The sequence below is a fragment of the Orcinus orca genome, chromosome 19 (genome assembly GCF_937001465.1).
Source record: "Orcinus orca chromosome 19, mOrcOrc1.1, whole genome shotgun sequence".
In the NCBI taxonomy this organism is placed as follows: Eukaryota; Metazoa; Chordata; class Mammalia; order Artiodactyla; family Delphinidae; genus Orcinus; species Orcinus orca.
In genome coordinates this window covers 39,072,539-39,098,648 of record NC_064577.1, presented here as the reverse complement: position 1 = coordinate 39,098,648, position 26,110 = coordinate 39,072,539, and the positions used below count along the sequence as shown (strand labels likewise).

The 26,110-nt window shown below is 58.9% G+C and overlaps 1 protein-coding gene across 4 annotated transcripts; it reads left to right on the top strand.

The window, feature by feature from the left end:
- Nucleotides 1-472: 472 nt before the first annotated feature.
- On the top strand, nt 473-18,679 carry ADAM11 (ADAM metallopeptidase domain 11). 4 transcript variants are annotated; one of them, XM_049701826.1, is made up of 27 exons: nt 473-639; nt 1,093-1,268; nt 9,483-9,559; nt 9,708-9,774; nt 10,759-10,844; nt 10,926-11,001; nt 11,415-11,481; nt 11,550-11,617; nt 11,961-12,035; nt 12,116-12,187; nt 12,394-12,560; nt 13,105-13,189; nt 13,306-13,396; nt 13,513-13,564; nt 14,071-14,170; nt 14,253-14,324; nt 14,434-14,526; nt 14,899-14,979; nt 15,524-15,574; nt 15,673-15,736; nt 15,939-16,038; nt 16,241-16,360; nt 16,452-16,620; nt 16,710-16,824; nt 16,912-17,002; nt 17,653-17,670; nt 18,192-18,679. In XM_049701826.1, the coding sequence occupies exons 1-27, from the start codon at nt 570-572 to the stop codon at nt 18,205-18,207; spliced, it is 2,319 nt and encodes a 772-aa protein (XP_049557783.1). In that variant the 5' UTR covers nt 473-569; the 3' UTR covers nt 18,208-18,679. The 4 variants fall into 4 exon arrangements, with proteins under 4 accessions (XP_049557783.1, XP_004286016.1, XP_049557784.1 ...); XM_004285968.3 differs by having other exon boundaries at nt 17,653-18,679; XM_049701827.1 differs by lacking the exon at nt 16,241-16,360 and having other exon boundaries at nt 17,653-18,679.
- The last annotated feature ends 7,431 nt before the right edge of the window (nt 18,680-26,110 follow it).

Genomic DNA, 26,110 nt, shown 5'->3' with positions numbered 1-26,110 from the left:
CCGCACCTCGATTGCGCGGGTCCCCAGAAGAGCCGTCACCAGATCAGAGCCCGGGGGTCCCTCTGTACCCTGCCTCCCTCTCCCTATGAATCGACGGGTCCTCGGAGCTCCCCAAGCAAGGGCAGCCGAGGAGGGGATCGCGAGGTGGAAACCGCGTGCGCCCAGCCCTGCACCTGCCGAGGGGGCCGAGGAGGGGCGGGAAGGCTGGTCCCGGGCGGCGCCTCTTTTGTCCTCCCGTCGCGGCGGCCCCGGCCCGGCCTAGCTGCGGGTGGGGGTGGGGGGCCGCGGGGGGCGGGGGCGGGCCCTCGGCTCACGTGCTCGCCGCTCGGCTCTTAACCCGGCCCGCAGCCCCGCCGGGATGGCCGCGGCCGGAGCGCGCTGAGCCGGGCGTCCTCCCTGCCGCCGTCGCCGCAGCCGCCGGCCCGCGCACCGCTCCCGCCCCTCTCCCGACTGCCCGGCGCCCCCGCCCGCGGCTCCCGCAGCCCGCGCCTCCCCGCCCGCCTTTCCTCCCGCCCGCGCCGCGCAGCTCGCCGCCGCAGCCCCCGGACCCGGAGGATTATGAGCGAGCCATGAGGCGGCTGCGGCGCTGGGCGTTCGCGGCGCTGCTGCTGCTGCTGCTGCCGCTGCTCCCCTCGCCCGGTGAGTGACCCCCGCCCGGCCCGGCCTCGGCGCCCCCTCCCTGCCCCCGCCCCGGGTTTTGCGGCGGTTTCTGCTGCAGCCACATTTTCCTGCAGTGCTCGGGGTGACAGCAGGTCCAGAGCGCGGGAGGGCGTGGGGGGGAGGGAGGGTGCGTGCACCCACCTGTCCACATCTGCCCCCCACCGCGGCCAGCCCCCTGCCGCCGGCCGGCGGACTCTGCAGGTCTGTGAGGCTTTGGTGGGGGGGCAGTCGTGACGGTCGGGCTGGAGTGCAGCTCCTGGCCCCCTCCCCATCGGGTTCTTGCCTCGGCAGGGTAGCAGATCCTCCCACCCAGATCCCCCCAGGGTTCCAGGGGCCACATCAGAGTGGGGGATGGGCGTGCCGTACCCACCCCATTCCCGTCTCTTGCCCCATGGTGGGCATCTGTCTGCAGCTATGCCCTTTTCTCCCCAGGTGTGGGGACCCGGGGTCCCGCCGGAGCTCTGCGCTGGAGGGTCTCTTCCCCGTTGGGGGGCCTGGAAGCCCCGGAGGTCACAGAGCCCAGCCGTCTGGTGGGGGAGAGCTCCGGGGGAGAGGTCCGAAAGCAGCAGTTGGACACCAGGGTCCGCCAGGAGCCTCCCGGTGGCCCGGTGAGTGGGGCCGGCAGTGAGACCAGGGGGCTGGAGCAGGCCTTAGAGCCCAGGGGAGACCACGGGGCAGCCAGGGCTTGGGCGCCTGCCTCCCCAGCAGCCGGCACCTGCAGCTTCCCCTTCTGTACAATGGGCTACCGAGGGGGTGCTGGAGCCCGCTAGTGGGAGCACACACCTGCCCCTCTCCAGGCCCCCTCCCATCAGGGTGGGGATCCCCTGCCCTCCGCGGACCTAGAAGGCCCAGGGCTCGGTCCAGCCTTGGTCAGCTTTCCGCCAGCCCCCTCTCCTGCCAAAGCAAGCCGTCCTACACCAGATGGGGCTTGGGGAGGGCAGTGAGAGGCAGGAAGAAGCAGCTAAGAGGCCAGTCAGGGGTTAGGGCTGCTGGGTGCCCGCCACAGCCACCCTCAGTGGGCTTTTTTGGGGACCAGCTGAGTGCTTGCTTCTGCCTCAGTTTCCCCCTGTGCCCTCATCGAATGGTTGTTCTCCTTTCCGTTCTCGCTGTGGGTGGGCCTTGGGAAAATGTTCAAGGCCCCAAGCTCACTCACAAATGCCCACTCCACTCACCGCTGTCCCTTTCAGCTGCCAGGCCCCTCCTGCCTCCCTGAGGAAGGTTGGGAATGAAGGAGATTAATTGCAATTAATAATTAATTAATGTCATGTGAATAATAATCACCCAGATGGAATATTCATTCAGCATGCCTAGGCTCTCCAGGAGCTCGAAGCTGAAAGTTAGCCAGGCCAAGGGGTCGGCGAGGGCAGGACGGCAAAGGCCTGGCAGAAATAGGAGGAGGAGAGAGACTCAGAGGAGTACAATCAAGGTCTGGGAAGTTTTGGCAGCTGGGAGTGGTGGGAGGTAAATTGGGCTGGGCAGAGGGAGGAAGCAGGGAAACGGAGGCTAACATTGCGGACATCTGTCAGACTGGCTTCTGGCCCTGCCTAATGTACTTGGTTAAAAGCCCTTAGGGGGGGTGGAGGGGGCTGTGGCGTTGCCGGGGGGGGTGGGGGGGCGGGGGGGGGCGGGGGTACTCGGGGAAATGGAATGGAGCAGGAAGGCGGCATGCATAATAGATGGACCATCACTCAGGGCAGTGTGGGGTGGGGGAGGGGTGGTTAATGGTCCTGAGCGGGCAGGCCTGGTGAAGATGGGGAGGGGTGGGGGGAGGTGGGCTGGGAGGGAGGGGAAGGCGGTGGAGGCTGCCTTTGGGGCCTGCCCAGGCTCCCTGGCAGGTGGTAGATGGGCAGTAGGCATGGTCCCAGGGCCAGGGATAGGGTGTCCTTGCTGGGTTTGGCCCTTGGTCTGACTTTCTTCCTTGGTGGCCCCCTACCTGTGAACCGTGCACCCCAAGCCTGTGTTGGCTGGGAGTTGGCTGCCGTTCCTGGCTGCTGGGAGTCTGACTGGTGTCTTAGGGGATGTCCAGATTGGAGGATGGGGTGGTACCACAGTGGGGTCAGAGGACAGGGATGAGGGAAAGCCGGGGGGCCAGGGAAGGCTGAAGAGTGGGTGCTCCTTCGGCTTAGTCCTTCCTGAAGAGAAAGAGTGGGGGCAGGAGTCTGAGGTATGGTGGTACCTGTGATGGTGGGGAGACGGGGATGGGTGCGCTTGGACTGGATGGGTTGAGTATGCAGAGGATGGGGGAGTCTCTCTGGGTGTCTCTCTGCTGGGTGAGTGGGTGGCATGTGTGCATGTGTTACAGTGTGTGAGTGACCAAGTCTGAATAAGCCCAACCGGGTGTCTGGAGGGTGGGAGTGGAGCTTCTGTGGAGCTGTGGGGCAGTGGTCACAGTCGCTTCCAGTGGGGATCTCTCTGGGACTGAGCCTTCCCTGGGACCTCCCTGCAGCCTCCCAATGAGGCTCACTCATTGTCCTGACTTGTCTGTACCCCATTTTCCCCTGGGGTGGAATTCTTACAGCTCCGTAAGGCGGGTAACTTTTGTCTGCCCATTTTGCAGATGAGCAAACTGCGGCTCAGAGAGATTAAGTAACTTGCCCAAAGTCAATGAGATCTTAATCAGTGGGGTGATTTTCTCCAAGAGCAGGGATCTTCCCACAGTGCCGTTCTGCCTCCAGGCACTCTCTGGGTTTTGGCACGGGGGTGGGGGTGGGGGGGGCATTTCCCAACCTCCCTCCCCCCCACCCCAGCCCAGCACAAGGTGGAGGAAGGCCAAGGGAGACAGAAAGACATGTCCAGAATATTCCCACCTGACCGGAAGGAGGCCCCTCTAGCTCCCACTTGGCATTTCTCCCTGGAGCACTTCTGGCCTCAGAACCTCAGGGGCCGATGGTGGAGCCCGTGCAGCGTTGATCCCAATGTCCCAACAGGAAGTGTCCCACCCTGCTGCTGTGTGGTTTTGTCTGAAGTTCTTGCACCCATTTGGGATCTCAAGCCAAACAAGGTCTTGGGTCAGCAGCAAGATCTCCATCTGCTGTGGGTCATGTGACAAGTTTGGGGGCACGTGCGGGCCGGCAGGGATGGGATGGTGGGAACCAGGGTGCTCACCTGCTCTGGCCTTGGGCCAGCACCTTTCTGAGCCCGGATCCCTCAAATCAGGATGATGAGAACATTGATCTCAGACCCACCCACTGCCAGGAGGTAGTGATGGGGAAAGACTCCTGGCTTTTGTGAGGGGGGACGGGAGAGCGAAGCAGTCCAGGAAGGAGTTCGAAGCTAGAGAAATTACAATTTACTGGGCCCTCAATGGGACAGGCACTGTTCTACCTTTCTATGTTATTAATTTATTTCATCCGCATCACAACTCCAGGAGGTGGGGCTATTATTATTCCCATTTCACAGATGGGGAAACAGGCACAGAGAGGTGAAGTAACTACCCCAGGTCACTCAGCACTTAAGCAGCATGGTCAAGCTTGATTTTCAGGGCAGCCCTCTTAGCCAGTGCATGCCGGCCCCTCGCTCAAGGGTACAGCAAAGAAAGGCCCAGGGGACTCTGCCCTCCTTGCCACGGCTCTCAACATCTCACTTCTGTCCAGTTTGGAAACAGGCTAGGCCTGAGGCCGAGAGGTCGGGGAGCTTCTGGAAGTGTAGAAATCTGGGATCACAGGGAGCCTGCAGCTGGGTGTGAGGCGGAAGAACAAGCAGGGCCTCAGTGTACAGTTGGGCTGGTTGTTCACTGCACAAGGGTGCCCGGGCCAGTGGGCTGAATGAATCGGAGGACTCGTGAGGCTGCCTGTGTTCTGAAGGGACCCTTTTTCTAATCCACACGAAGCGGCTGTGCAGGTTGTGCCGCCCCCTGAAAAACCCAGCCTCCTTCGGAACCACGGAGAGGGCAGGATGTGAGTTAGTGAACGGGGCGTGGAGGGTCCCAGGCCCAGGAGTCAGCTGGCAGAGGGGACCTCAGTCTCTGGGTTGAGCTCCTGTGAGAGCTGCCCAGACCAGCATTTGCCACCTGAAAGCCCTTAACCGAGGACGTGTGCTGTGGTGTCTGCGTTTTCTTGCTGAGGAGGAGTGGGGGGCAGTTAGGCAAGGCTCAGTCCTCAGCCCCTTGCAAGATGGCAGTCACGGGCAGGAAGCCACAGGGCCTGTGCCTGGAGCCCTAGTACCTGCCCTGGGCCAAGGTCACAGCTCTGACCTGGGATCAGAGGCAGGAGGGGGTTCCTGGGAGGGGGCTGGTGGCTGGAAGGATTTGTGCTGGGCCCAGCTTGCTCCAGGTGGGCCTGAACGAGCCCTGCCGTGAGGTTGGGCAGAGGGAGAGTTCCTGCAGGAAGCTCAGCTTCCATTCGAAAGGCTGTACCCGTGGCTTTGGCGCGGGACAGCCTCAGTGGGTCCTGGCTCCCCTGCTTCTGACTGAGTGGCCTGGGCAAGCCTTCTGAACCCCACCTTCCCCATCCATGAGATGGGGGTAACGGTAGTCTCTACTTCGCCCAGGCTGCTGTGAGGATTAGAGGAGATGATGGGTGTCAGGTGTCCTGCCTGGGATCCGGCAGGAGCAGATGTTCAACATCTGGCCTCCTGAGTGTCCGGGGCCAGGTGTGGCAGGAGGGCTGGGTGTCAGGAACAGGAGCCAGGGCATTTGGGGTTACCTGTCAGACTCCGTGCAGGGTTGGGGGAGGGGCAACGTGGCAGGAGTCTTAAGTCCTCCCCAGCCAGACTCCAGCCTGTGGGCTTGGCCTCACCAAAGCACCCCTCCTGGCTGCCTGGAGGGACCCAGCTGCCCAGAGTCTGTCCCCAGAGAGACTAATGACCCTGTAAGGAGTCACTCTGTCCTCAAGCATTTAGGTCAAATCCCATTATCGGAAGTTGGTCCAACTGTTCTCACTATCTGGGACTCCCGCTGTCCTGCCGAAAAGTGCAGGCTCGGCGCATCTTGGGGGACCAGGGCTGGGAAGGCGGGGATTTCTCCCAGGTGGGGCTCCTGCCTCTCTGGCTCCTCCCCCTCTGCCACCACCAGCCCACGCGGTTTCTCCAGTGCCTCAAAGCCCTGTTCAGCGGGAACATTTACACTTCCTTTTTCATTGATTATTGTATTACTAATCCTTGTGAGAAAAACACATTTGAAAGGGCTTTCATTTAGTCCTCATGACAGCATCATTTTACCAGTGGGGAAACTGAGGCTCAGAGAGGGTAAGCAGCTCACTCGGGCCTTCTGATGCCTTTCCTTCAACATGTGTTGAGCCCCTGGGCAAGGAAAAAGGTGGGTGTAGCCCGAACCCCAGGGGACTAAAGGCCGCCCCTGTGAAGAATTGAATCAGTGACCAAAGAAATCGGTGTGCCCGAGGTCCCAGGGATAGAGAGGGGCCGAAGCCCCGTCAGGTGGGTGGGTGGGTGCACGCCCTGTGGTCGCAGACGAGGGTGAGGAGAAGGTCCTGGGAGGAGATGGAAGCTTGGGAGGAGGGATTCAGGGTAACTGTTTGAGGGGTAGCGCCTGGATGTTCAAACTTTCTGAGGTGTTTGGGAACCCAAAAGATATTTAGGCTTCCCCTTCCTGAGACTGTGATTCTGTAGGTCTGGGGTGGAGGCCTGGCATCTGTATTTGTGATTCTGGGACTTCAGCGGGGATTTTGCCTCCTTGCCTCCACACTCATATCTGGTGGGGGGCAAGCAGGTGCCTGGAGAGTGGACCAGCTGGCGACAGGGGAGGGTGAGGTCACCGCAGCCAGGTGGTCACAGCGGCCATGAGAGACAGGAACTCCGGCCCGAGGGTGAGCCTCGACCCAGCTTCTCCCAAGCGTGGCCCTGGGCCAGTCACCTCCAAGTGTCCCTCCCTGGCATTTATAAAATGAGCACCAGACTGCCCGGGCAGGTTGAGATCCAATGAGCCTGAGCACGTGAGAGCCAGTGGCCGGGGAGCGAGAGGCAAGCACGGGGCACAGGGTGGAGGCCCGGTCGGCCGGTCACCAGCAGCGCTGAGCTGGGCGCAAAGGAGGGCAGCAGTCGGGGACAGAAGGGGCTCCCGAGGGAGGGACTGAGGGATAGCGAGAGAGGTCAGGGACAGGTCTGGCAGGATGCAGGCCAGGAGCAGTTTGGATTTGATAGAACATGGGCTGAAAGCTCAGCTGGGAGTGTGTGGGTTGGTGGGGGGAGGTTAAGACTGGTGCCAGCAGGAACCCCCTACCCGGGCGCCTGGGGACTGAGGTGGCTTTGCCTGATCTTTCTCTTCCTGCAGACAGGGGCTGTCCCCCCCCAGTGCCCCTGCATCGGGCCAGGTTAGGCAAACGTGCCCCATTATCTACTTTCTGTCCTCTTCTTCCCATAGCCTTTGGTGGTTCCCCCAACCCCTCCTGGGCTTGCCTCCCAGTCCCAGCAGCTGCCCTTGCACTGCCCCAGGATCCTACCTGGCCTGAACCCTGTGTCCTGCTGGGGAAGAGGGCCTCCCAGCCCCACAGTTAGGCCTTGCCAGGTAAGGAGAGGGATGAGGCCTCAGCAGGCTGTAGGAAGTGGTGGGGACAAAGGCCACCTGGCGTCTGCTCCCGCATCGGTCCGGGCTTTACCCTGAGTTGGGGTCAGCTTGGTCTGCACAGAGAGTGGGGAGGCCAGATGGGTTAGCTGTCTGACTTTCTGAGTGGGGGAGATTCTGCAAGCACCAGGGTCGACTCTTCCAGAATCCTCCAGGCAACCTCTGCCACACAAGGCAACCTTGCAGCCTTGCATCTGGGCTCATCTTACCATTTTCAGTGGGAAAATCTGAGGCTCCGAGAGGTTGCTGGATTATCCCTGAGGCTACCAACTTTAGAGAGCGGAATCAAGGCAAGGGGCCTGGACAGGCTGCTCTCCTGGGTGGCCAGCATAGGGGCCGGGATACAGGCTTGTCAGTGGGGGCCAGAAAGAAGCAGCAGGAACAGACCTGAGGGCAAGAGAGGGCAGAGGTGGTCCAGACAGGGATGGGTGGGGAAGGCGGATATAGTCCAAGTCCAGGAGGGGAGAGGGAGGGCAGGGATGGTCCAGACAGGGATAGGTGGGGAAGGCAGAGATAGTCCAAGTCCAGGAGGGGAGAGGGAGGGCAGGGGTGGTCCAGACCAAGGAGTTAGGGTATTGGGGACAGAGCTGGTCGAGGCCCAGGGGCAGGGGGAGGGCAGGGGTTGTCCAGGCCAAGGTGGGGAGAGGGAAGCAGTGACTCCTTGTCTTTGACTTTCTATTTCAAATCTGGTTGACGCTCTAGGGGCTCAGGATGGAGCTTGGAGCCTCGGTCAGCCTGGGGTGGGGTGAGTCAGTGTCTTTGGGGCTCAGAGGGCTGCCTACCTCACCCTGACTCCCAGGGCCTCTCATGGACACTGGGCCGTTTCCATCTTACCTCACCGTTGAGGGGAGAAGGCCCTAGAAGCTGGTTCCCTAGGCTTGAATCCCAGCTCTACCACTTCTTAGCCTTACGACCATGGGCATGTTAGTTAGCCTCTCTGTGCCTCAGTTTCCCCATATGTTAGATGAGGATAACATTAGTATCTGTCCCACTGGGTTGTAGTGAAGATCAAATACGACGATACTTGTAAAGTATTTACAACAGTGCCTGGCGCACAAGCGCTCATGAAGATTAGAAATCTGGGTGGCTGACCAGGAAGCCGACTACACCAGGCTATGGAATTTCGAGACATCGGGGCTCCCCTCCATCTTGTAACCTGCTCCCCCCGAAAGAAAGGCAGCCAACAAACTTCCTCACATCTGTACAGCCCAGTGGTGGGCCCCTCATCTGGGGATCTGGATTTCAGTCTCCTTAAACGAACGGGGATGAACGGAAGTCTCCAGCCCCCCTCAGGCCCTCCCTGTGCTTTGAGATCTTTTGTAAGACCTGAGGCTTGGGCTGGGGACGTGGGAGCCGAGAAGGCTGACTTCTCCTCAGCCCAGACTCTCCTGCCCCTTCTTCTCTTGGGGTCGCTTTCCCTCCAGGCACACTAGCGTCAGGTCTGGAATCCGCACCCGCTACAGTAGCTGGGCACCCAGGCCTGGGAGGGCAGCCATCTTGCTCAGGCCTGGTACGTTGCCATGACAACCTGGAGCCTCCCAGCCCCACTGCAAAGGCCCCTCTGAAAAATTTATCAGGAAAACTTCCGTGTTTAAAAATTAACCATGGGATTGAAATATCAAAGATGAGCTGCTTTGGGCGAGGCAGAGGGCAATGGACTTGGGGGTAGAGGAGCCACGTTCTTTCCCCGACAGGATGGCATTTGCCCATCATCCCAGCTTCCAGGGGCCCTGCGATCATTTCTAACCCATTCCACCCCTGTCTGCAGTGTACGAGGCCTCCTCCATAAGTTGAGCCTAGGGCCAAGGTAGGGGGACAGGAAGGGAGGGGCCTGCTTCAGCAGGGCCCTGGGGTCACACTGCACCCCATCTCCTGTTTGCCTTTTTCCCGTGATACTTCTCGGGGCCTCCCTTTAGTTCACCTGTGGGTGAGCGTGGCCCTGCCAGCAGCAGGGAGGGCCTGGCGTGAGACAGTGGGCAGGCTGAGCTGCCCCTGCCCATCCCTACCGTAGACTGGCCCCAGGGCCACACCAGAGAGGGTGGGCTGGCACCCAGAGAGCCAGGAGGCCTGTGCCCCGGGATGCGTGCTCCTGCCCCTCCCCCCAGGAAAGGAACAGGGTCTTGGAGGAAGATGAGCTTGGAGGAAAGCATCTTCCCCCTAGATCAATGGTACCCACAGCTACTGGGCCTGGGCCATCCCCTCCCCAGGGCTACTCCCCTTACTGGGGTTGTGCCAGTCCCCCCAGTTCCCACCTTCAGGCCTCCCCAGGTTGACTCCTCTTCTGCCTTCCCCCACTTTCTCCCAGCCTGTCCACCTGGCCCAGGTGAGTTTCGTCATCCCAGCCTTCAACTCAAACTTCACTCTGGACCTGGAGCTGAACCAGTGAGTGTGGCCTTGAGTCTGGGGGAAGGGCAGCAGGCGGGCAGGCTGGCTGGGGCAGGGCACCTGGATCTGAGCTGTGGTGGGACCCAAAGAGGACCCAGCCCCACTGTGACCCGCTCCTTCCTCCTGCCCACTCTGTCTGTTCCAGTCACCTTCTCTCTTCGCAATATGTGGAGCGCCACTTCAGCCGGGAGGGGCCCACCCAGCACAGCACCGTGAGTGCCTTTGGAAGGGGATGGGGAGGTGGTATGAAGGGACAGGTGGCCGGTGGAGATGGGGTCTGGGGTATTTTCTACACTCGGGTTGGGCCTGGCCCCTCCAGGATTGGAGTCGGGGTGGCCTGTCGAATGGCATGGAGCCCTCAGCTCCCCTCGCCCAGCTCCAGAGGGCTGACCCCCAGCCAGCCAGCATGGAGACATTCCAGGACCCCCACTGCTCCATGCCCAGAATCTTCTGGCAGGGGGCGGTTGGGGCAACGCCCCTCTTGCTCAGCACCAAGGAATTCCGGGCTGCCTGGGACCGCAGGGTCCCAGCCCTGAAGGCCCAGGGGTGCAAGCAAAGATGAAGGGGTGTCTATAGATAGCCTCGGCCCTCCCCCTCCAGACTGGTCAGTAACCGGAGCACAAGTCATTCTGCAGGAAGCAGAGGGGAGGGGGTGCTCGTCCCCTCTGACCTGTGAGCCTGGCCAGGAGGACACACGCTGCTCACGTTTCCTCAGCCACAGACCATGCGTCCAGGGGTGGTCCACAGAGGCTGTGGCGTCTGTGAACACACCGTGTGTGAAATGGTGTGTGTGTGTTGGGGGTGAGTCCATAGCTTTCATCTGATTAAGTGAACTGATCCGTGGGAAGTGCTTAGAATGGTGCCTGGCACCCAGTAGGTGCTATATGAACGTCAGCTATTCTTCTCAGATGAGTCTGTGATCCCTGTACCAGCCCCAACTCATGGTTAAGAGCCACTGATGTGCCCCAAAGTCCTCACGTTGTAGGTGAGGTAAAGCAGGCCCAGAGAGGGCTAGGAACTTGCCCAAGGTGAAACAGCAAATTAGGAGCATAGCCAGAGCAGAGCCGGGCTCCAGATCCCCAGGTGTATCCAGGGACCGCAGCCCTGCACACGGGGCAGCTTCAGCGGCCCTCACCCATCCTCCTGCCTTCGTGCGGGGAAGGGAGCATGTCCACTCACGCTCTCTGCTCCCCCAGGGGGCTGGAGACCACTGCTACTACCAGGGGAGGCTCCGAGGGAACCCGAACTCCTTTGCTGCCCTCTCCACCTGCCAGGGGCTGCAGTGAGTATGGGGAGGGGCTGGGCGGCCAGGATGAGCCTCCAGCCCTGGGGACGGTGGGGAGCTGCGTCTCTCTCGCTGCAGCGGGGTCTTCTCTGACGGGAACTTCACCTACATCATGGAGCCCCACGAGGTGGCCAGGCCTCAGGAAACCCTCCAGGTGAGCCCCTCCCTGGCCCCTCTGACAGCCCTGCCACGCTCGTCCCAATGGCTGTCACCTCAGTGGCTACTGCTGCCTCCTCATCCTCCTGCCTTGGTAACCTCAGCCTCACTGCCCTCCCCCGTGCCCCCAGCTCTGGTTCCCTCCCCCGTGCCCCCAGCTCCAATGTCCCCTCTGTCCCCCAAGTGACCTCCCATCGGGCTCCAGTGTCCTTTGCCCCTGTCTCTCAGGGTGCCCCCAGGTCTTGACCCCGGAATCTGAGCATCTGGGAGATCAGATCCGACATGGGAGCTCTGGCCAGTTCTGGGTCACCCTGGGGTGGGGTGGGGGGAAGGGCTGGAGATGTTCCCCCGCAACTGGGCTCAGAGCAGATCTGGTCGGCCTCCCCAAGAACTAATTTCCCCTCATTGCAGGGACCCCTTCTCCACCTCATTTACCGGACCCCTCTCCTCCCAGCCCCCCTCGGATGCAGGGAACCAGGTAAGGGAGGGAAAATGGGGCTAGGGAGGGGGTCGACTGTGCCCCCCTCACCGGCACCCTCCCCCCAGGCTGCCTGTTTGCTGCCCCTGCCCATTCTGCTTCTCCGAACCGACCAAGGCTGAGAAGGAAAAGGCAGGTATGGGGGCCCGCACAGACCTCCTGCTGCAGAGGCCTCAGGCTGTGGCCGGGAGCAGGAGGTCACCCCCATCCATAGCCGGGGCAAAGGAGGGCTCAGACTGATGTGGCTGGAAGCCAGGGAACCACCTCTGGCAGGAAGCGCCCACCCTAGGCCCTACCACTAGTGTCTAGGCAAACCGAGGCTGCCTGCCCTGGTACCAAGGCTGGATGGGACCCGCACAAGTGGGGAACCGACACTGTCTCTGGCTGGAGTCCAGCCCCTCCTTGAGTCTGTCTGTGGCTTGGCCACGATGCCAGGCATGGAGGGGACTGATTCCAAGTGCCCACCTCCCCCCCGCCAGGTCCGCAGGGGCCACCCTACAGTGCACAGTGAGACCAAGTATGTGGAGCTGATTGTGATCAACGACCACCAGCTGGTACAGTCCCAGGCTGGGAGTAACTTTGGGAGGAGGGGCTGGAAGCAGGCTGGCCCTCCGCCCACTCTGTTCTCTCCCAGTTTGAGCAGATGCGACAGTCGGTGGTCCTCACCAGCAACTTTGCCAAGTCCGTGGTGAACCTGGCAGATGTGGTGAGCAGCCCTCCCTTCCCTTCCCTCTCCTCCCACCCCCCACGCCACCGCACGCATCCTCAGGGTGAGCTCTCAAGGGCACCGTCAGCCTCTGACCCCCACTTCCTGGAGGGACAGATTGAGACCTTCCTCCAGCCCTGTTCCCCCACACCCACTCCCACCCTCCAGCCCCAGCCCCCTCCTCATCTTCTCCCTTCCTGGCCCAGATGTACAAGGAACAGCTGAATACCCGCATCGTGCTGGTTGCCATGGAAACGTGGGCAGATGGGGACAAGATCCAGGTGCAGGATGACCTCCTGGAGACCCTGGCCCGGCTCATGGTCTACCGGCGGGAGGGCCTGCCTGAGCCCAGTGATGCCACCCACCTCTTCTCGTGAGTCCCTCACCCCATGAACCCTCATCCTCTGCTGGTGGCTGCGGTGCACAGGCTTACTGAACATGGCTCTGGGCCAGGCACGCTTGCAGGGTGTGGGGACTGGGCTCCCCTTGTACCTACTCCCAGCCATTTGCAGCAGTGGCTGGGCATCTTCCCCTGCATCTTAGGCTCAGGCCCCTTTTCCCTACCACCCGTGGTCTTCCTCTGCCCATAACCTCCCCTTCGTCCCCTCTTCCCCCTTCAAATGGTCCCAGCATCCCTTCCTCAGGGCATCCCTTCCAATGCCCTAGTAGGGAAAAAAATCTGATAAAAGGTCCTTGCAGTTAGAGATGATCTATTAGGAATCCCTCATTTGGCTTAAGGGCAAATGAATCCAAAGAAGGGAAGGGAATTGCCTGAGGTCACACAGACTGACATGAAGGGCAGAACTCACCTCCTCATGGAGGGCGAGGTGGGGGGGCTGACCTGTCTCCCCATCAGAGCCCAGGGGAGCCACCACGGGGAAGGCAGTGGGTTCTCCTGACAAGCCTCTCCCTTCCAGGGGCAGAACTTTCCAGAGCACCAGCAGTGGCGCTGCCTACGTGGGGGGCATCTGCTCGATGTCCAGGGGTGGGGGTGTGAACGAGGTGAGCAGTGGGGGGGGGCGTGGCCGGGTGGGAAGGAGAGGGGCTGCGAAGGGCATGAGCCCTGTGCCTTTGGGAGGGATGTAGACATCTTTGTGCTCCATCTTCCTCACCCCAAGTATGACAACATGGGGGCCATGGCGGTGACCTTGGCCCAGACGCTGGGGCAGAACCTGGGCATGATGTGGAATAAACACCGGAGCTCGGCAGGTATCAGTGAAGACCCTCACACCCCGCCCAGACCCACACTCTAGAGATGAAGAGGGTGCCCACGGGAGGGGGGCAGTTCTTCACCCTCCCTTATATTCACCTGGCTTACCTCTCAGGGGACTGCAAATGTCCGGACAACTGGCTGGGTTGCATCATGGAGGACACTGGGTGAGTTCTTGGGGACAAAACGGGGGAGGATCTTGGGCAAAGGGAGTCCTAGAGCGAGCACTGGGTGACATTCTGGACCCGGTGGCCTCAAGAGACCCAGCTCTCTCTCGGGACCACTCAATTCCAGGAAGCACAGCTGTCTGTGGATACTGCATAGGGAGACGCACATTCCCCAGCCGGACGCCCGAATTGTTCAGGCTTGTAGTGCGCACTGTCGCCACTGGGCACCGCCAAAGCCTCATTTGGAGGCACCTTCCCTCCTTGGCGCACAAACCTCCGACTCCCGGAGTCCTGAGGTTTCGGGGAGAAGCCAGGAGCGGCGTCCCCTGCCCACTCCCGCTTGATGGGCAGGCGGGAGGATTCTCATGCAGTGTCCAGGCACATAGATCTTCAGCCTCCTCGAGATGGTGACCGAGTCCGCCGGTGCACCCCATCCCAGTCTTGAGAAAGGACGAGACAGTGGGCTGGCGGGGACTTAGCGGCACGGCCCCCTCATCCCTACCCAGGTTCTACCTACCCCGCAAGTTCTCGCGCTGTAGCATCGACGAGTATAACCAGTTTCTGCAGGAGGGCGGCGGGAGCTGCCTCTTCAACAAGCCCCTCAAGGTACCAGCCCCAGGGCTGGGAACGTGGGAGCGGGGCTTGGGCAGGGTCCCGGCCAGACTCCCGACACCTCTTCCCCGTCCAGCTCCTGGACCCGCCTGAGTGCGGGAACGGCTTCGTGGAGGCGGGGGAGGAGTGCGACTGCGGCTCGGTGCAGGTGCGAGACTAGTGCTGGTGCCAGGTGGGGGGCGGGGAACGCAGGGGTGAGTGCGAGGGAGGGTCTGGGTGGGGAGGGTCAGGGCTCGCCCTTTCCCTGCGTCCCTCAGGAGTGCAGCCGCGCGGGCGGGAACTGTTGCAAGAAATGCACCCTGACTCACGACGCCATGTGCAGCGACGGGCTCTGCTGTCGCCGCTGCAAGGTGAGGGGGACCCGCCGCTGGGACGGGAAGGAGCGGGGACCGGGAGGGACTGGGCTGCGGACGTCCAGATAGGGGGCGGGACTTAAGGAGGAGGAGCCGCTGGAGGCAAATCCGTAGGGGCGGGGCTTGACGCGAAGAAAGCGCCAATGGGGAGGGAGGAGCTGGGCGTGCGGCCCTCTCCGTTCTGTTGAAGGCGGAGCTACGGGGAGTGGGGCGGAGCACCTGTTGAGAAGTAGCGGGGTGGGCGGAGCCGTGAACGGATCTGGGGGCGGTGCTGAGTGGGCAGGGAGCGGGCGGGGGCCGGGCCGAGGAGGCGGGAAGACGAGGGGTCGGTGGTTCTTGCTTGAGCCCCGCAATGCATCCCTTCCCTAGTACGAGCCGCGGGGTGTGTCCTGTCGAGAGGCCGTGAACGAATGCGACATCGCGGAGACCTGCACCGGGGACTCGAGCCAGGTCCGTCCGTCCCGGCCGCCCTGCGGAGTCCCGAGCGAGGCAACCACTATCCCTATCCGTTTAGCTCTGCTGGGTGACTGTTCTGCGCGCCCCTCCTCTCCGCTGCTGTAGTCACCGCCGCTGATCAGCCTCCGTTTCTCATCTGAGAAAGGAGTTCTTCATGCCTTCTGGCTTTGTTCCTCCAATCGTTAAACCAGTATTTATAGTCTAGCTGGTGTTCCCAGTGCCTGGCGCAGTGCCTGGTGTCTACTAGGGATCACAGTGGATAATAATATTATTTAACCTCTAAGTCCTTATTACATACCAGGCATTCAGTCCTCCCAGCCCTGTGAAGGAGGTGCAGGAAACTGAGGGAGACTGGAGAAACTATGGGACCTGCCAATCCATGTGGTCTGAGTTCCCTCCTCTTGTCCTTGACCTGGAGGAGCCCTGGGACCTGAGCCCCCACCTGGTGGGCCTTTGGCACCCCTTTATTCTTCCCTGGAGCCGACCTCAGCTCCCAGTCCTGGGTCAGCTCTACTCAGTCCAGCCCCTTTCTCCGCAGTGTCCCCCCAACCTGCACAAGCTGGATGGTTACTACTGTGATCACGAACAGGTATGATGGGGTGGAGCTTCCACCCCCTGTGGGTCTCTGGCTCAGTGCAGTCTCTTGTCCTCAGTGTCTGTGTCCCTTGTCTCCTGTCTGTCCCTCAGGGCCGCTGCTACGGAGGTCGCTGCAAAACCCGGGACCGGCAGTGCCAGGCCCTTTGGGGCCATGGTGAGTCTTTGGCTGGAGATGGGAGAGGGGAACGTGGAATACCTGGAATGGAGAGGCTGGGGACAGGCTCTGGCTGAAATGCCTTCCGCCAGATGTGCGGCTCCCCAGGATCTCAGGGACCCAGCTGGACTTGGGGTCAGGCCTGAGGCCCCAGGTGGGTTCTGGAGTGGGTGGGGTGATGCCTGGCGTCATCTCCCTACAGCGGCTGCTGATCGCTTCTGTTACGAGAAGCTGAACGTGGAGGGGACAGAACGTGGGAACTGTGGGCGCAAGGGGTCAGGCTGGGTCCAGTGCAATAAACAGTGAGTAGTCAAAGCTCCTGGTTGGGCTTCCCCAGTTTTGGGGCTGGGGCTCTGGGGCTGGGCAGGGTTTTTTCAGAGATGGGGCGGGCTATGAGTCCCAGCGGGAGACTATGTGAAAAATCAGGGGGGAGGGCAGGTACAAAGTCAGTTGTTGGGTCTCAGGTCAGACTTGGGGCCCACTGTCTCCACACTACCCCAACAGGGATGTGCTCTGTGGCTTCCTCCTCTGTGTCAACATTTCTGGAGCTCCTCGGCTGGGGGACTTAGGGGGAGACATCAGCAGCGTCACTTTCTACCACCAGGGCAAGGAGCTGGACTGCAGGTGTGGGCTGGGACCATGGCTGGGGAAGGGGAGGTTGCAGCCGTGATGGGGTCGGGGGCAAGGGCAGAGGTCGGCTGTGCTGTTTCCCCAGGGGTGGCCACGTGCAGCTGGCCGATGGTTCAGACCTGAGCTACGTAGAGGACGGCACAGCCTGCGGGCCCAACATGCTGTGCCTGGACCATCGCTGCCTGCCAGCCTCTGCCTTCAACTTCAGCACCTGCCCTGGCAGCGGGGAGCACCGGATCTGCTCCCACCACGGGGTGGGTGCCTGGAGGTCAGGGATCAGGGGAAGGGCTTACAAGTGGGGACAGGGCCCTGCTCACCTCTACCGGCCCCACCCCACCTCTAGGTCTGCAGCAATGAAGGGAAATGCATCTGTCAGCCAGACTGGACGGGCAAGGACTGCAGTATCCACAACCCCCTGCCCACGTCTCTGCCCACAGGGGAGACGGAGAGATATAAGGGTGAGGCTGGAGCTGGCCAGGGTGGGGCTCCATCTTTCCTGTCCTCCATGACTGTCCCTGCCAACTGAGCCCTGCCCTCCTCCCTAGGTCCCAGCGGCACCAACATCATCATCGGCTCCATCGCCGGGGCTGTCCTGGTTGCAGCCATCGTCCTGGGCGGCACGGGCTGGGGATTTAAGTAAGACACACACACGGCCCCTGCACCCCCTGGCATCCTCTGGGGTTATCAGAACCCCAGGCTGTTGGAATTGAGGGGGCCTCCCTGAGCGGTTAACCAAACCGGAGCTCGCCTGTCACAATCCAAGCCAGCCCACAGCGTCTTGTCTTAACATTTAAAAAAATTGGTTGCTCACATTTAAAAAACCAGGAGATTTTACATTAAGAATCCTGATTTCCAGCTTCTCTTGAAATGTGAGAAGATGGGGGCGCCCTGTGCTTCAGTGCATCCCAGCCTGGCCACAGTGGAGCTGAGCAGGGAGCTGCCCGAGTCCTCAGTCCCCAGGCCCCACCCAGCCTACGGTGCTCTGTGGGCACCCGTGTCTGGGGCCGTCGAGCTGGTCTAACCCCTGAGTGTACAGAGGAGGACCTGAGGCTCAGGGTCATGCGGTGAGTTAGTTGCAGTCAGGACTCAAACCCAGGACCCAAGTTCAGTAGGTATTCCTGGTAGCGCTCCCTGGGCCTGTCATTAGCATCTAGGTCCTGGGGCCCCTGGCCCATCTCTGGGGCAAAGGGTCTCCCGGGAGCCAGAAGGCCCCTCCCTGGGAGAAGGACAAGGTCACAGACGGCTCCTTTTCCTTTCTCTGCCTGTCCTCTCCTTGGCTCCTGAAGAAACATCCGCCGAGGAAGGTATGACCCGACCCAGCAGGGGGCAGTGTGACGCCGGCCACGCCATCCCTCCCGCTGTCCCTGTCTCCTCCATCTCATTCGTCACCTCGCATTCTGTGGATGGGGAGCTGGGGCTGGTTCCTCCACCCTTGCTGTCACTGCTGTCACTACAGGGCTGGGAGAACCCCACTCCAGGAAGTGTCCTCGACTTGCCCCTTGCCCCTTCCTCCAGTCCACCCACCCCCTCAGGCCTTGGTCGTTTAACTCCTGCCCTTCCTACGGCCAGACCACCTCTGGCCCCGTGGACCCTGGAGCTGTGCCCCCGCCCACACAGGCCCTAACCCCTGAGAAGGGAGCCTACCTCTGCGTCCCATCTGTTTTGTCTTTCATGTCACCGCTGTCTGACCTCCCGCCAGATCCCCTCCCTGACCAGCCTGTGACTTGCTGTCTCCAGGGCCCAGCACTGACCTCCCAGGGCCCAGCTCGAGGGCTCTCCTGGGCCCTGCCTTATATCCTCCCCTGATGCCCCCTCTCCATTCCAGGTCTGGAGGAGCCTAAGTGCCCTCCCCCTCCCTCCGAGCCTGGCGTCCACCATCTCGGCCCTGAACCAGGAGTCTGCCCCCGCCCAGCCACGGAGGGAGGCATCAAGCAAATGTCTTCCGGGCTCAGCCCTTCAACCCCCGGCCCTACAAGGGCTTGGGGCCGGGTTGTGGCCCTGCCCTCACACCACCAGGGTGGACCAGGCCTGCAGGGCATTTCCCCCATGGTCCCCCACCCCACCTCATGCAGCTTTGGCCTTGCACACCAACTCTCCCTGTGTGAATGTACCTTCCATCATCACAGATTGCCACAGCTCAAGTTGGGTGGGGGGAGGGCTAGAGGGGTGCCCCAGTGGGGCAGGCAGCCACCAGTGGGCATGGCCTGGGATGGCCCCTCCTCAAAACCTGGCAGCTGGGACCAGGCAGGGTTTAAGCTCTCTGGGACCTAGTGGGAGAGGGCTGACATCTACATTCTTTTTTTTTTTTTTTTTACTGAATCTCAACTGATGAATGTAACTTTGGGGGTGCTGGGGCCAGGGCAGTTGTGGGGATGTTTCGACATTTGCAGGAAGGACTGGAGGAGCTGAGGTCTGACCATCCCCGCCGTCCCTCCCCTGGGATGGTCACACCTGGAATCTTCTCACTGAACACAGACGTCCCCAAGCCAGGCAGGGGCCTGGCATCCCTGCTTGCCCCCTCCGCCCAGCCCTGCTGAGCTTGGAGAGAAGTACGAGTGCTGATTCAAACCAAAGCTGCCTGTTCCGTGCCCAAGGCCTAGGTTATGGGTGCGGCAACCACATGTCCCAGATTGTCTTCAATTCCAAAACAACCGTCCTGCTGTCCCTGCCAGGACACATGTATTGGGGGGACGGTCCTAGGAAATACAGTCCCTAAAATAACATGGCACCTTCCCCCTTTCAAGAAGGGTGATTCTGACTCAGGGTTTAGGTGCCCCCTGGCGTGGCCTGGAGGTTCCCGGCTGGGCCATCTTCCCAGGGAGCACTCTCCCAAGGACGGAAGGCCAGGGGTGGCCCAGTGCCTGGAGGGTTAGGGGCTCTGCCTGTGATGTGCAAGAGGACGTAGGAAAAGGCAAGTCTCATGTTTGATCCTCAGCTTCTAGAAAAGTCCTCAAGTCCCTGTCAAACCCATTCTGCTCCTTAACCCCACTCCAGGGCAGAGTAGTAAGTTTACAGTCGTTTTCCCCATTAGTCCTCTGATCCCCACTGCAGCTGAGCCTGAGACCGAGGCTGGCAGAATTCCTCAGTCCCCCCACAAACACAGTCCTGCCCAGGGCCTTTCCTCATGACCCTCGCTTGGGACAGAGGAGCTGGCTCCTTAACTGCTGAAAAAAAGCCGGCAGGGGCAAGCTGGGGGTCAAGCCACCTTCCGGATGAAAGCCACAAATGAACGGAGCCCGTCTTCCCAGGGATACCCCCACCCAGACCAGCAGGGGTTTCTGAACACCCCAGGGCCTTTGAGCTGCCTCCCCCTGGGGCATCTTTGAGGAGGAATCATGGAAGAAATGGCTCCCTGTTTATTTGCACCACCCCTCAGGGCAACCTGGGGACTGAGGCCCACTGACACCCTTTAAGGTGGCTGGATGCAGCTGCAGTGGGGTCCTTGATACTGAGCTCCAGCTGGTACTGCCCAAGTGAGGGGGGTGGATGGGGTACCCCTCTGGCCAGTACTGCCCCACCAGCCATACTAACTGAGGCAGGGGCAGGAGGCTAAGGGCCGGGTTTTGCACTATTGCTGCGGTACCTTAAGGCATCCTCTGGTGGTACACACGTGCACACAGGTGGCGATGCGTCTGGCACAAGCATTTGGATCCACATCTCCGCACAAGTCTGAATACCTCTGCACGCACAGGCACACCTGTGTGTGCGTGCACATGGGGGTGGGGGTGGGCATGTGGAGAACACAAGACTTCCTGTGACCAGTCCACCTGGCTCCCAGCTGTCTGCATCCTCCTGCCCCACCCTGGCAGCGTCCACCCTGGCAGTGCCCAGGGAGGAGTGGAGGCCACACTGACCTGGGCCTGGAACTGGCTCCATACAGCATCCTGTAAATATGTCATCTGGGGCTCGGGGTGGGGAGGCAGGGACAGGAACATCAATTAAAGATCATGTCCAGGGGCTTCCATGGAGCTCACACCGACTTGTGTCTCTCCTTTCTATAAATGACCGCGCGGTGGCTCAGGACCCTTCCCTGTCCTCTCTGGCCCAGGAGGGAGTGTGATGACTGGGCACTGAAGGTGGGACGGGAGCACCCAGGACTGGGCTCTGGGGGGCTGGGAGGAAGGGGCGTAGCTTTCCATTCCCAGACAGGAAATAGGCATCGACTGGGTGGAGGGCCTGGCGCTTCCGCTTCCTTGCTCTCCTGACAAAGATAACTGCTGTCTCTGGCTTCAGCAAAGCAGATGGGAGTTGAGTTAGGAAAGCATCTTACCAACAGGCAGAAGACCCAACTTCCCTTTTATGGTTGAAGCCAGAGCAGCCTGTCCTCACCTCCCAAGAGAGTCCAGAAAGCTGGATAAAACCGCTATCTGGTCCCAAGGGCACTGTGCTCTTGAGCCCGCAGAGAATTTTCTCTTTCCTCACTGTGCCCGGGGCAGGAAGGGGCTGAGCAAGGCCAAGGCTGGGAGTCCCTCCCCCACTGGGGGCCCAGTTTGAGGCAAGAACCTCCTCCTCCCATCCTCCCCTCCAGAGCGTTTTGGGCCTGCAGATATCTTGCTCTGAAAGTCCTGTATGTTCAGGGGAAAGATAAGATGAGAGAGGTTGGGGCAAGGATGGAGGAAGGGAAGGGTAGAGAAGAGATAAGGGGAGCAAGAAATAGCTGCAGTGGGCAAGGGCCTGGGGAGGGCGAGCAGCTAGAAGCTGCCGAAGGGCAGGATTCCTAGGACCACCTCCACGTGCAGAGAGAGTAGGGCTCGGGGCAGTGCTGGCCTAAATTCCTGGTCCCCACCCTGTTCCGGCATCTCAATCCCCCAGCACATCTGCAACCTCTACCCCCAGACTCCCCCACTGCAGAAGGTCAGTGACGACTGATGACGACTCTTCTTGCCGAAAGGACTTCAAGGGCTGTCAGTAACGGCTTCAGCTCCAACATTTGGCCTTTGAAGATGGAGATTAATTCTCATTTCTTAAGATGCTACAGATACATTTAAGGGAGTGAGATCTCTGCACCCCAGGCTCACACAGACCCCCAGGAGCTCCTGCCAACCCCGGAACCCTCCGCACCCCAACCTTAGCTCCACGTTCACAGTGGCTCTTCAGGCCTCCTGGTGCTGAAAGCAAGGTGGGAAATAAACGTCGATCGGTGCTGTGGTTCAAACTATCGCTGTTCTTTTATGACCTTACGACCTGGACGCCATCCCTGGTGACAGTTCCTGAAAGGTGCGGCGACAGCCCTTGGGGCAGGAGTCCTCAGGAGGGCTTGCTGTCGCCTGAACTTGGGAGAAGTGTCTCCATACTTCCTGAACTTGATGAGACTGTGAAGCCCCGGATCCCATCCCCCGCGCAGTGCTGCCCTCCAGCTCAGCTGTAAGGAGATGAGGCACACTTGGTCCCCCAGAATGCCAACAGAGCATCCCTGATGCTGGACTGCCCTTTGCTCTTGCAAAGAGCTCTTCACGTGGTCCGTCTGACCACGAATTGAGACCCAGCCTGACCCACCCCCCGGGAAGTACACTCACGGCCCCAGGGCAGCCCGGACCACTGGGCTCAGGCCTCGCGCCCCCACTGCCGTCTTGGGCTCCGAAGTGTTACCTGCTGCTCCCTGCAGATCCCCACCCCGGCCCCTCAGGGACAGTCCTGGCCTTCAGCCACCTGAACCCCTGCCCACTTGGCAGCCTACATGCTTCCTGACAAGTGTCTGACCAACTGCCAACCTCTATTCTCCCCAAGAGCTGTCTGCTCCTCCCTGGCAGCTGGAGTGCCCACTTGGGTTTAAAAATAAACTCATGCTCTGCCTTTCTTCAGCCCGACCCCTGTAACTTCCTCCAGGTTAAGCCTGATCCCGGCAGCTGCTGAAAGTACGGGGCCTCCATCACCCCAGAGGCCACTGCAGGAACGTGTTCCAGCGTCTCCACTGAGGACAGCCCGTATGAAGTTTGTCCCAGAAAACTCTGTTTTGTCATGAGATGATTGTCCGTTCTCTGGGGGTCATTCCCAGGTTGAGGTGTGGTTGAGGGCACAGGGGTAGGGTGGTGGGAAGCAGGGCTGATCTTAGGGGGAGAGACTCTCAGGCTTGCCCAGGTTGACATCATTACAAAACCGTAGTCTCGAAACAACCTAAATGTCCATCGACAGATGAATGGATAAAGAAGATGTGGTCCTTATATACAAGGGAATACTACTCAGCCATAAAAAAGAATAAAATAATGCCATTTGCAGCAACATGGATGCAACTAGAGATCATCATACTAAGTGAAGCAAGTCAGAAAGAGAAAGACAAATACCATATGACATCACTTATATGTGAAATCTAGAATCTAAAATATGACACAAATGAACCTATGTATGAAACAGAAACAGACTCACGGACGTAGAGAACAGACTTGTGGTTGCCAAGGGGGAGGGGATTGGGGAAGCGATGGGGTGGGAGATTGGGGTTAGCAGACATAAGCTATTATGTATGGAATGGATAAACAATAAGGTCCTCCTGTATAGCACACAGAACTATATTCAGTATCCTCTGATAAACCATAATGGAAAAGAATAAAAAAAGAATACATATATGCATAATTGAATCACTTTGCTGTACAGCAGAAATTAACACAACATTGTAAATCAACTCTACTTCAATTAAAGAAATAGGTAAAATTAAAAAAACCAAAACCAAAAAAAACACAGTAGTCTCCCACCTCAGCTGGGTGCTCACAGCAGCGGCACAGGCACACCTGCATTTGCCTGGTCGATGCTTTCCTCTCCCCGTCATTTAATCCCACCTCCTTTGCTGCCGACAAACTCACCCCATCCCACCCCTTCTCACCCAGATAACCACTCGCCTCCTACTTCACACTCAAACTGAAACCCCACTCTTAAGCCCTGTCGGGGTCCCACTTGCATTCTTACCAGTGCTCTTGAGTCCTTCCTCCCAAAGGTCAATCCCTCTTTAGCTTGAACCGCAACCCCCTCTACCTTCTCAGGACATCATTCTGCCATTAATTTTTTTTTTTTAAGTTTTACTTATTTATTTGTTTATCTTAGTTGCGGCACGTGGGATCTTCGTTGCAGCACGTGAACTCTTAGTTGCGGCATGCATGTTGGATCTATTTCTCCGACCAGGGATCGAACCTGGGCCCCCTGCACTGGGAGCGCAGAGTCCTACCCACTGGACCACCAGGGAAGTCCCCATTCTGTCATTTACTAATCCTCTCCCCTGATATCTTCTACTTCTTTCCAAACTCAAGACCTTTCCATCTTTAAAAACAAAACCACCACCACCAGAACACCCCTGGCTACCAGCCCTGAATCTTCACAGCCACACTTCTTTTTTTTTTTTTAATAAATTTATGTATTTTTTAATTTATTTTTGGCTGTGTTGGGTCTTCATTGCTGCACGCGGGCTTGTTGCGGTGCGCAGGCTTCTCATTGCGGTGGCTTCTCTCGTTGTGGAGCGTGGGCTCTAGGCGCGAGGGCTTCAGTAGTTGTGGCACCACAGCCACACTTCTTGATAGAATTGGCTGCTCCTACCATCACATTTCCTCATCAATCATCCAGGGCTTCCCTGGTGGCGCAGTGGTTGAGAGTCCGCCTGCCGATGCAGGGGACACGGGTTCGTGCCCCGGTCCGGGAAGATCCCACGTGCCGCGGAGCGGCTGGGCCCGTGAGCCATGGCCGCTGAGCCTGCGCGTCTGGAGCCTGTGCTCCGCAACGGGAGAGGCCACAACAGTGAGAAGCCCACGTACCGCAAAAAAAAAAAAAAAAAAAAAAAATCATCCAGTCCTTGGAGCAAACACTGGAGGTTGTCAACTCCAAATCCATCTCCTTCTCTATCCCATCATCCGGACCCTGGCAACGGCCAGCTCCACTCCTCCAGCTACGCCCTCTCCAGTCGTTCCTCAACGCGGAGCTCTGGCTCACCTGCCTGTTCTCTACCTGCCTTTCCAGCTCACTTCAAGTCCACCTTCCCCCTAGACTCCAACCTTGGGAATCTCTTTCAGTCTCTTGAAGTTTTTCAGGACCTTCTCCCCATTTATGACGTGACTGACCCTCATTTTCTCCAGCTAACTCCTATTCATCATTTAGGTCTCAATGGATGTGGCTTGCTCCAGAAAGACACCTGGGTTGGGTGTCTCCCCCACATGTTCTTGGAACACTTGTTCTCCTTCCTAGATCAGAGCACTCAGCACACTCCATCACACTAGCCTGTCCACGCAGGCTTCCCACCCCTCCAGACAGCATCAGCTCCGTGACGGGCGGGCAGAGCCTGCCTTTCACAGTATCACATACCCAGCATGTAATGTGATGCCTGCAATATTCATGGTGCTTAGTGTTTGTCAAGTAAAAAAAGGCAGTGCCTCCAAAGACTAAACTGGACTGGATTGGATGGCTGTGCACTGGGCTAGGGAAAAAAATAGGAAACGTACAACTGGACCTGAAAATCCAGACTGGCTCACAACTGTCCTGCTTTTTTGTTTTTTCGTTTGTTTTTCTCGGCCACACAGTGGATTCTTAACCACTGGCCCACCAGCGAAGCCCCTGTTGTGTTGAACTGGGGTTTAATCTGGAATGTGAATGATCTCTGGGGTGTGAGAGCAAAACAGTTTCATTTGAGACATACCCCACAACAGGTGTTCACTGTGGAAATTTCTTTCCCAATGCACAACAGAAAGAATATCTGACTTGTTACTGTAAAAAAGAATTGGGATTATATTCCCAATCCCACATCCTCTCCCTCAACCATATTTCCTCTGAGCCTTTCCGGGTTTATTGGTGGAAACACCATTCGTCCCACCAAGTACCCTCATGTACGAAGCCTTAGAACTCACAGCCCCTAGTTAGTAAGGGCTTACAGTGGGCCGGGCACTGGCGCAGCATCTCAGGTGGTACACTCACCAAATGCAGGTCTATTTTAGCCCCACTTGACGGATAAGGAAACCCAGCCTTAGAGGACACGCCCCCTTGAACCCACTATGTTGCTTGTAACGTTCATCTGACCCTGTTAACTTTGATGTAAAGCTCCTATTTTCTACAACTCTGTAAAGGCACTCAGGGAGTCTCGTTTTCTGTCTTTTTGCAACTTCTGCAGAGTTTTTTCTTATGTGGGGCTACCTAACATCCTTGCTGGGGAGGACGCTAATACATGACACCCTGTGCAGTCGCCGTGGCCCAGAGCGGAGACGGTGGAGCTATGAGGTAGAACAGGCCTGCTGCTCCAACACAAGAGCCGGCCACTAGCTTCAGAGGATCTCCATGGGTTCTTCCCTTTTCTGAGTAATTCATAAACTTCAAAGATTTATAGTGTTTACTTACTAAAACACTTGGCCAGCCCCTCCAGGAGCTTCAGGGGAAAGAATAAAAGAAAAAAATCCTAATAATCAGTGTTGTTGAAAGGGGGATGGAGACTAAAATCTTGTTTATTCAGACAGAACTGCAGAATCAGGAAATGAGAGGGACTCGAGAAAGTATCTGTCCAGCTTCCCGCTTGATTCCTGCTGCAAACCCCCCAGTTTAGCCTTCGTGTGAATTACAATGATGGGAAACACACCACCTCAAAACCCTAGAGATTCTTTATCAGAAAACTTAAATTGTAACCACGTTCTGCCTCCCTCCGATTCCTCCTTACTAGTGTCCTCTTATCTTCCTAGGACTGTCCTTTTTTTTTTTTTCGTCCCGCTGCATGTGAGATCTTAGTTCCCTGACCAGGGATCGATCCGGTGTCCCCTGCGGTGGAATCCCGGAGTCCTAACCACTGGA

What these genes read in the sequence shown, in the direction of transcription:
- ADAM11 (XM_004285968.3), top strand. Translation starts at nt 570, where the DNA reads ATGAGGCGGCTGCGGCGCTGGGCGTTCGCGGCGCTGCTGCTGCTGCTG. An exon ending in GGCCCACCCAGCACAGCACC is followed by an intron (nt 9,775 to 10,758) that starts GTGAGTGCCTTT and finishes CTGCTCCCCCAG; the next exon opens with GGGGCTGGAGACCACTGCTA. An exon ending in TGGTGAACCTGGCAGATGTG is followed by an intron (nt 12,188 to 12,393) that starts GTGAGCAGCCCT and finishes TTCCTGGCCCAG; the next exon opens with ATGTACAAGGAACAGCTGAA.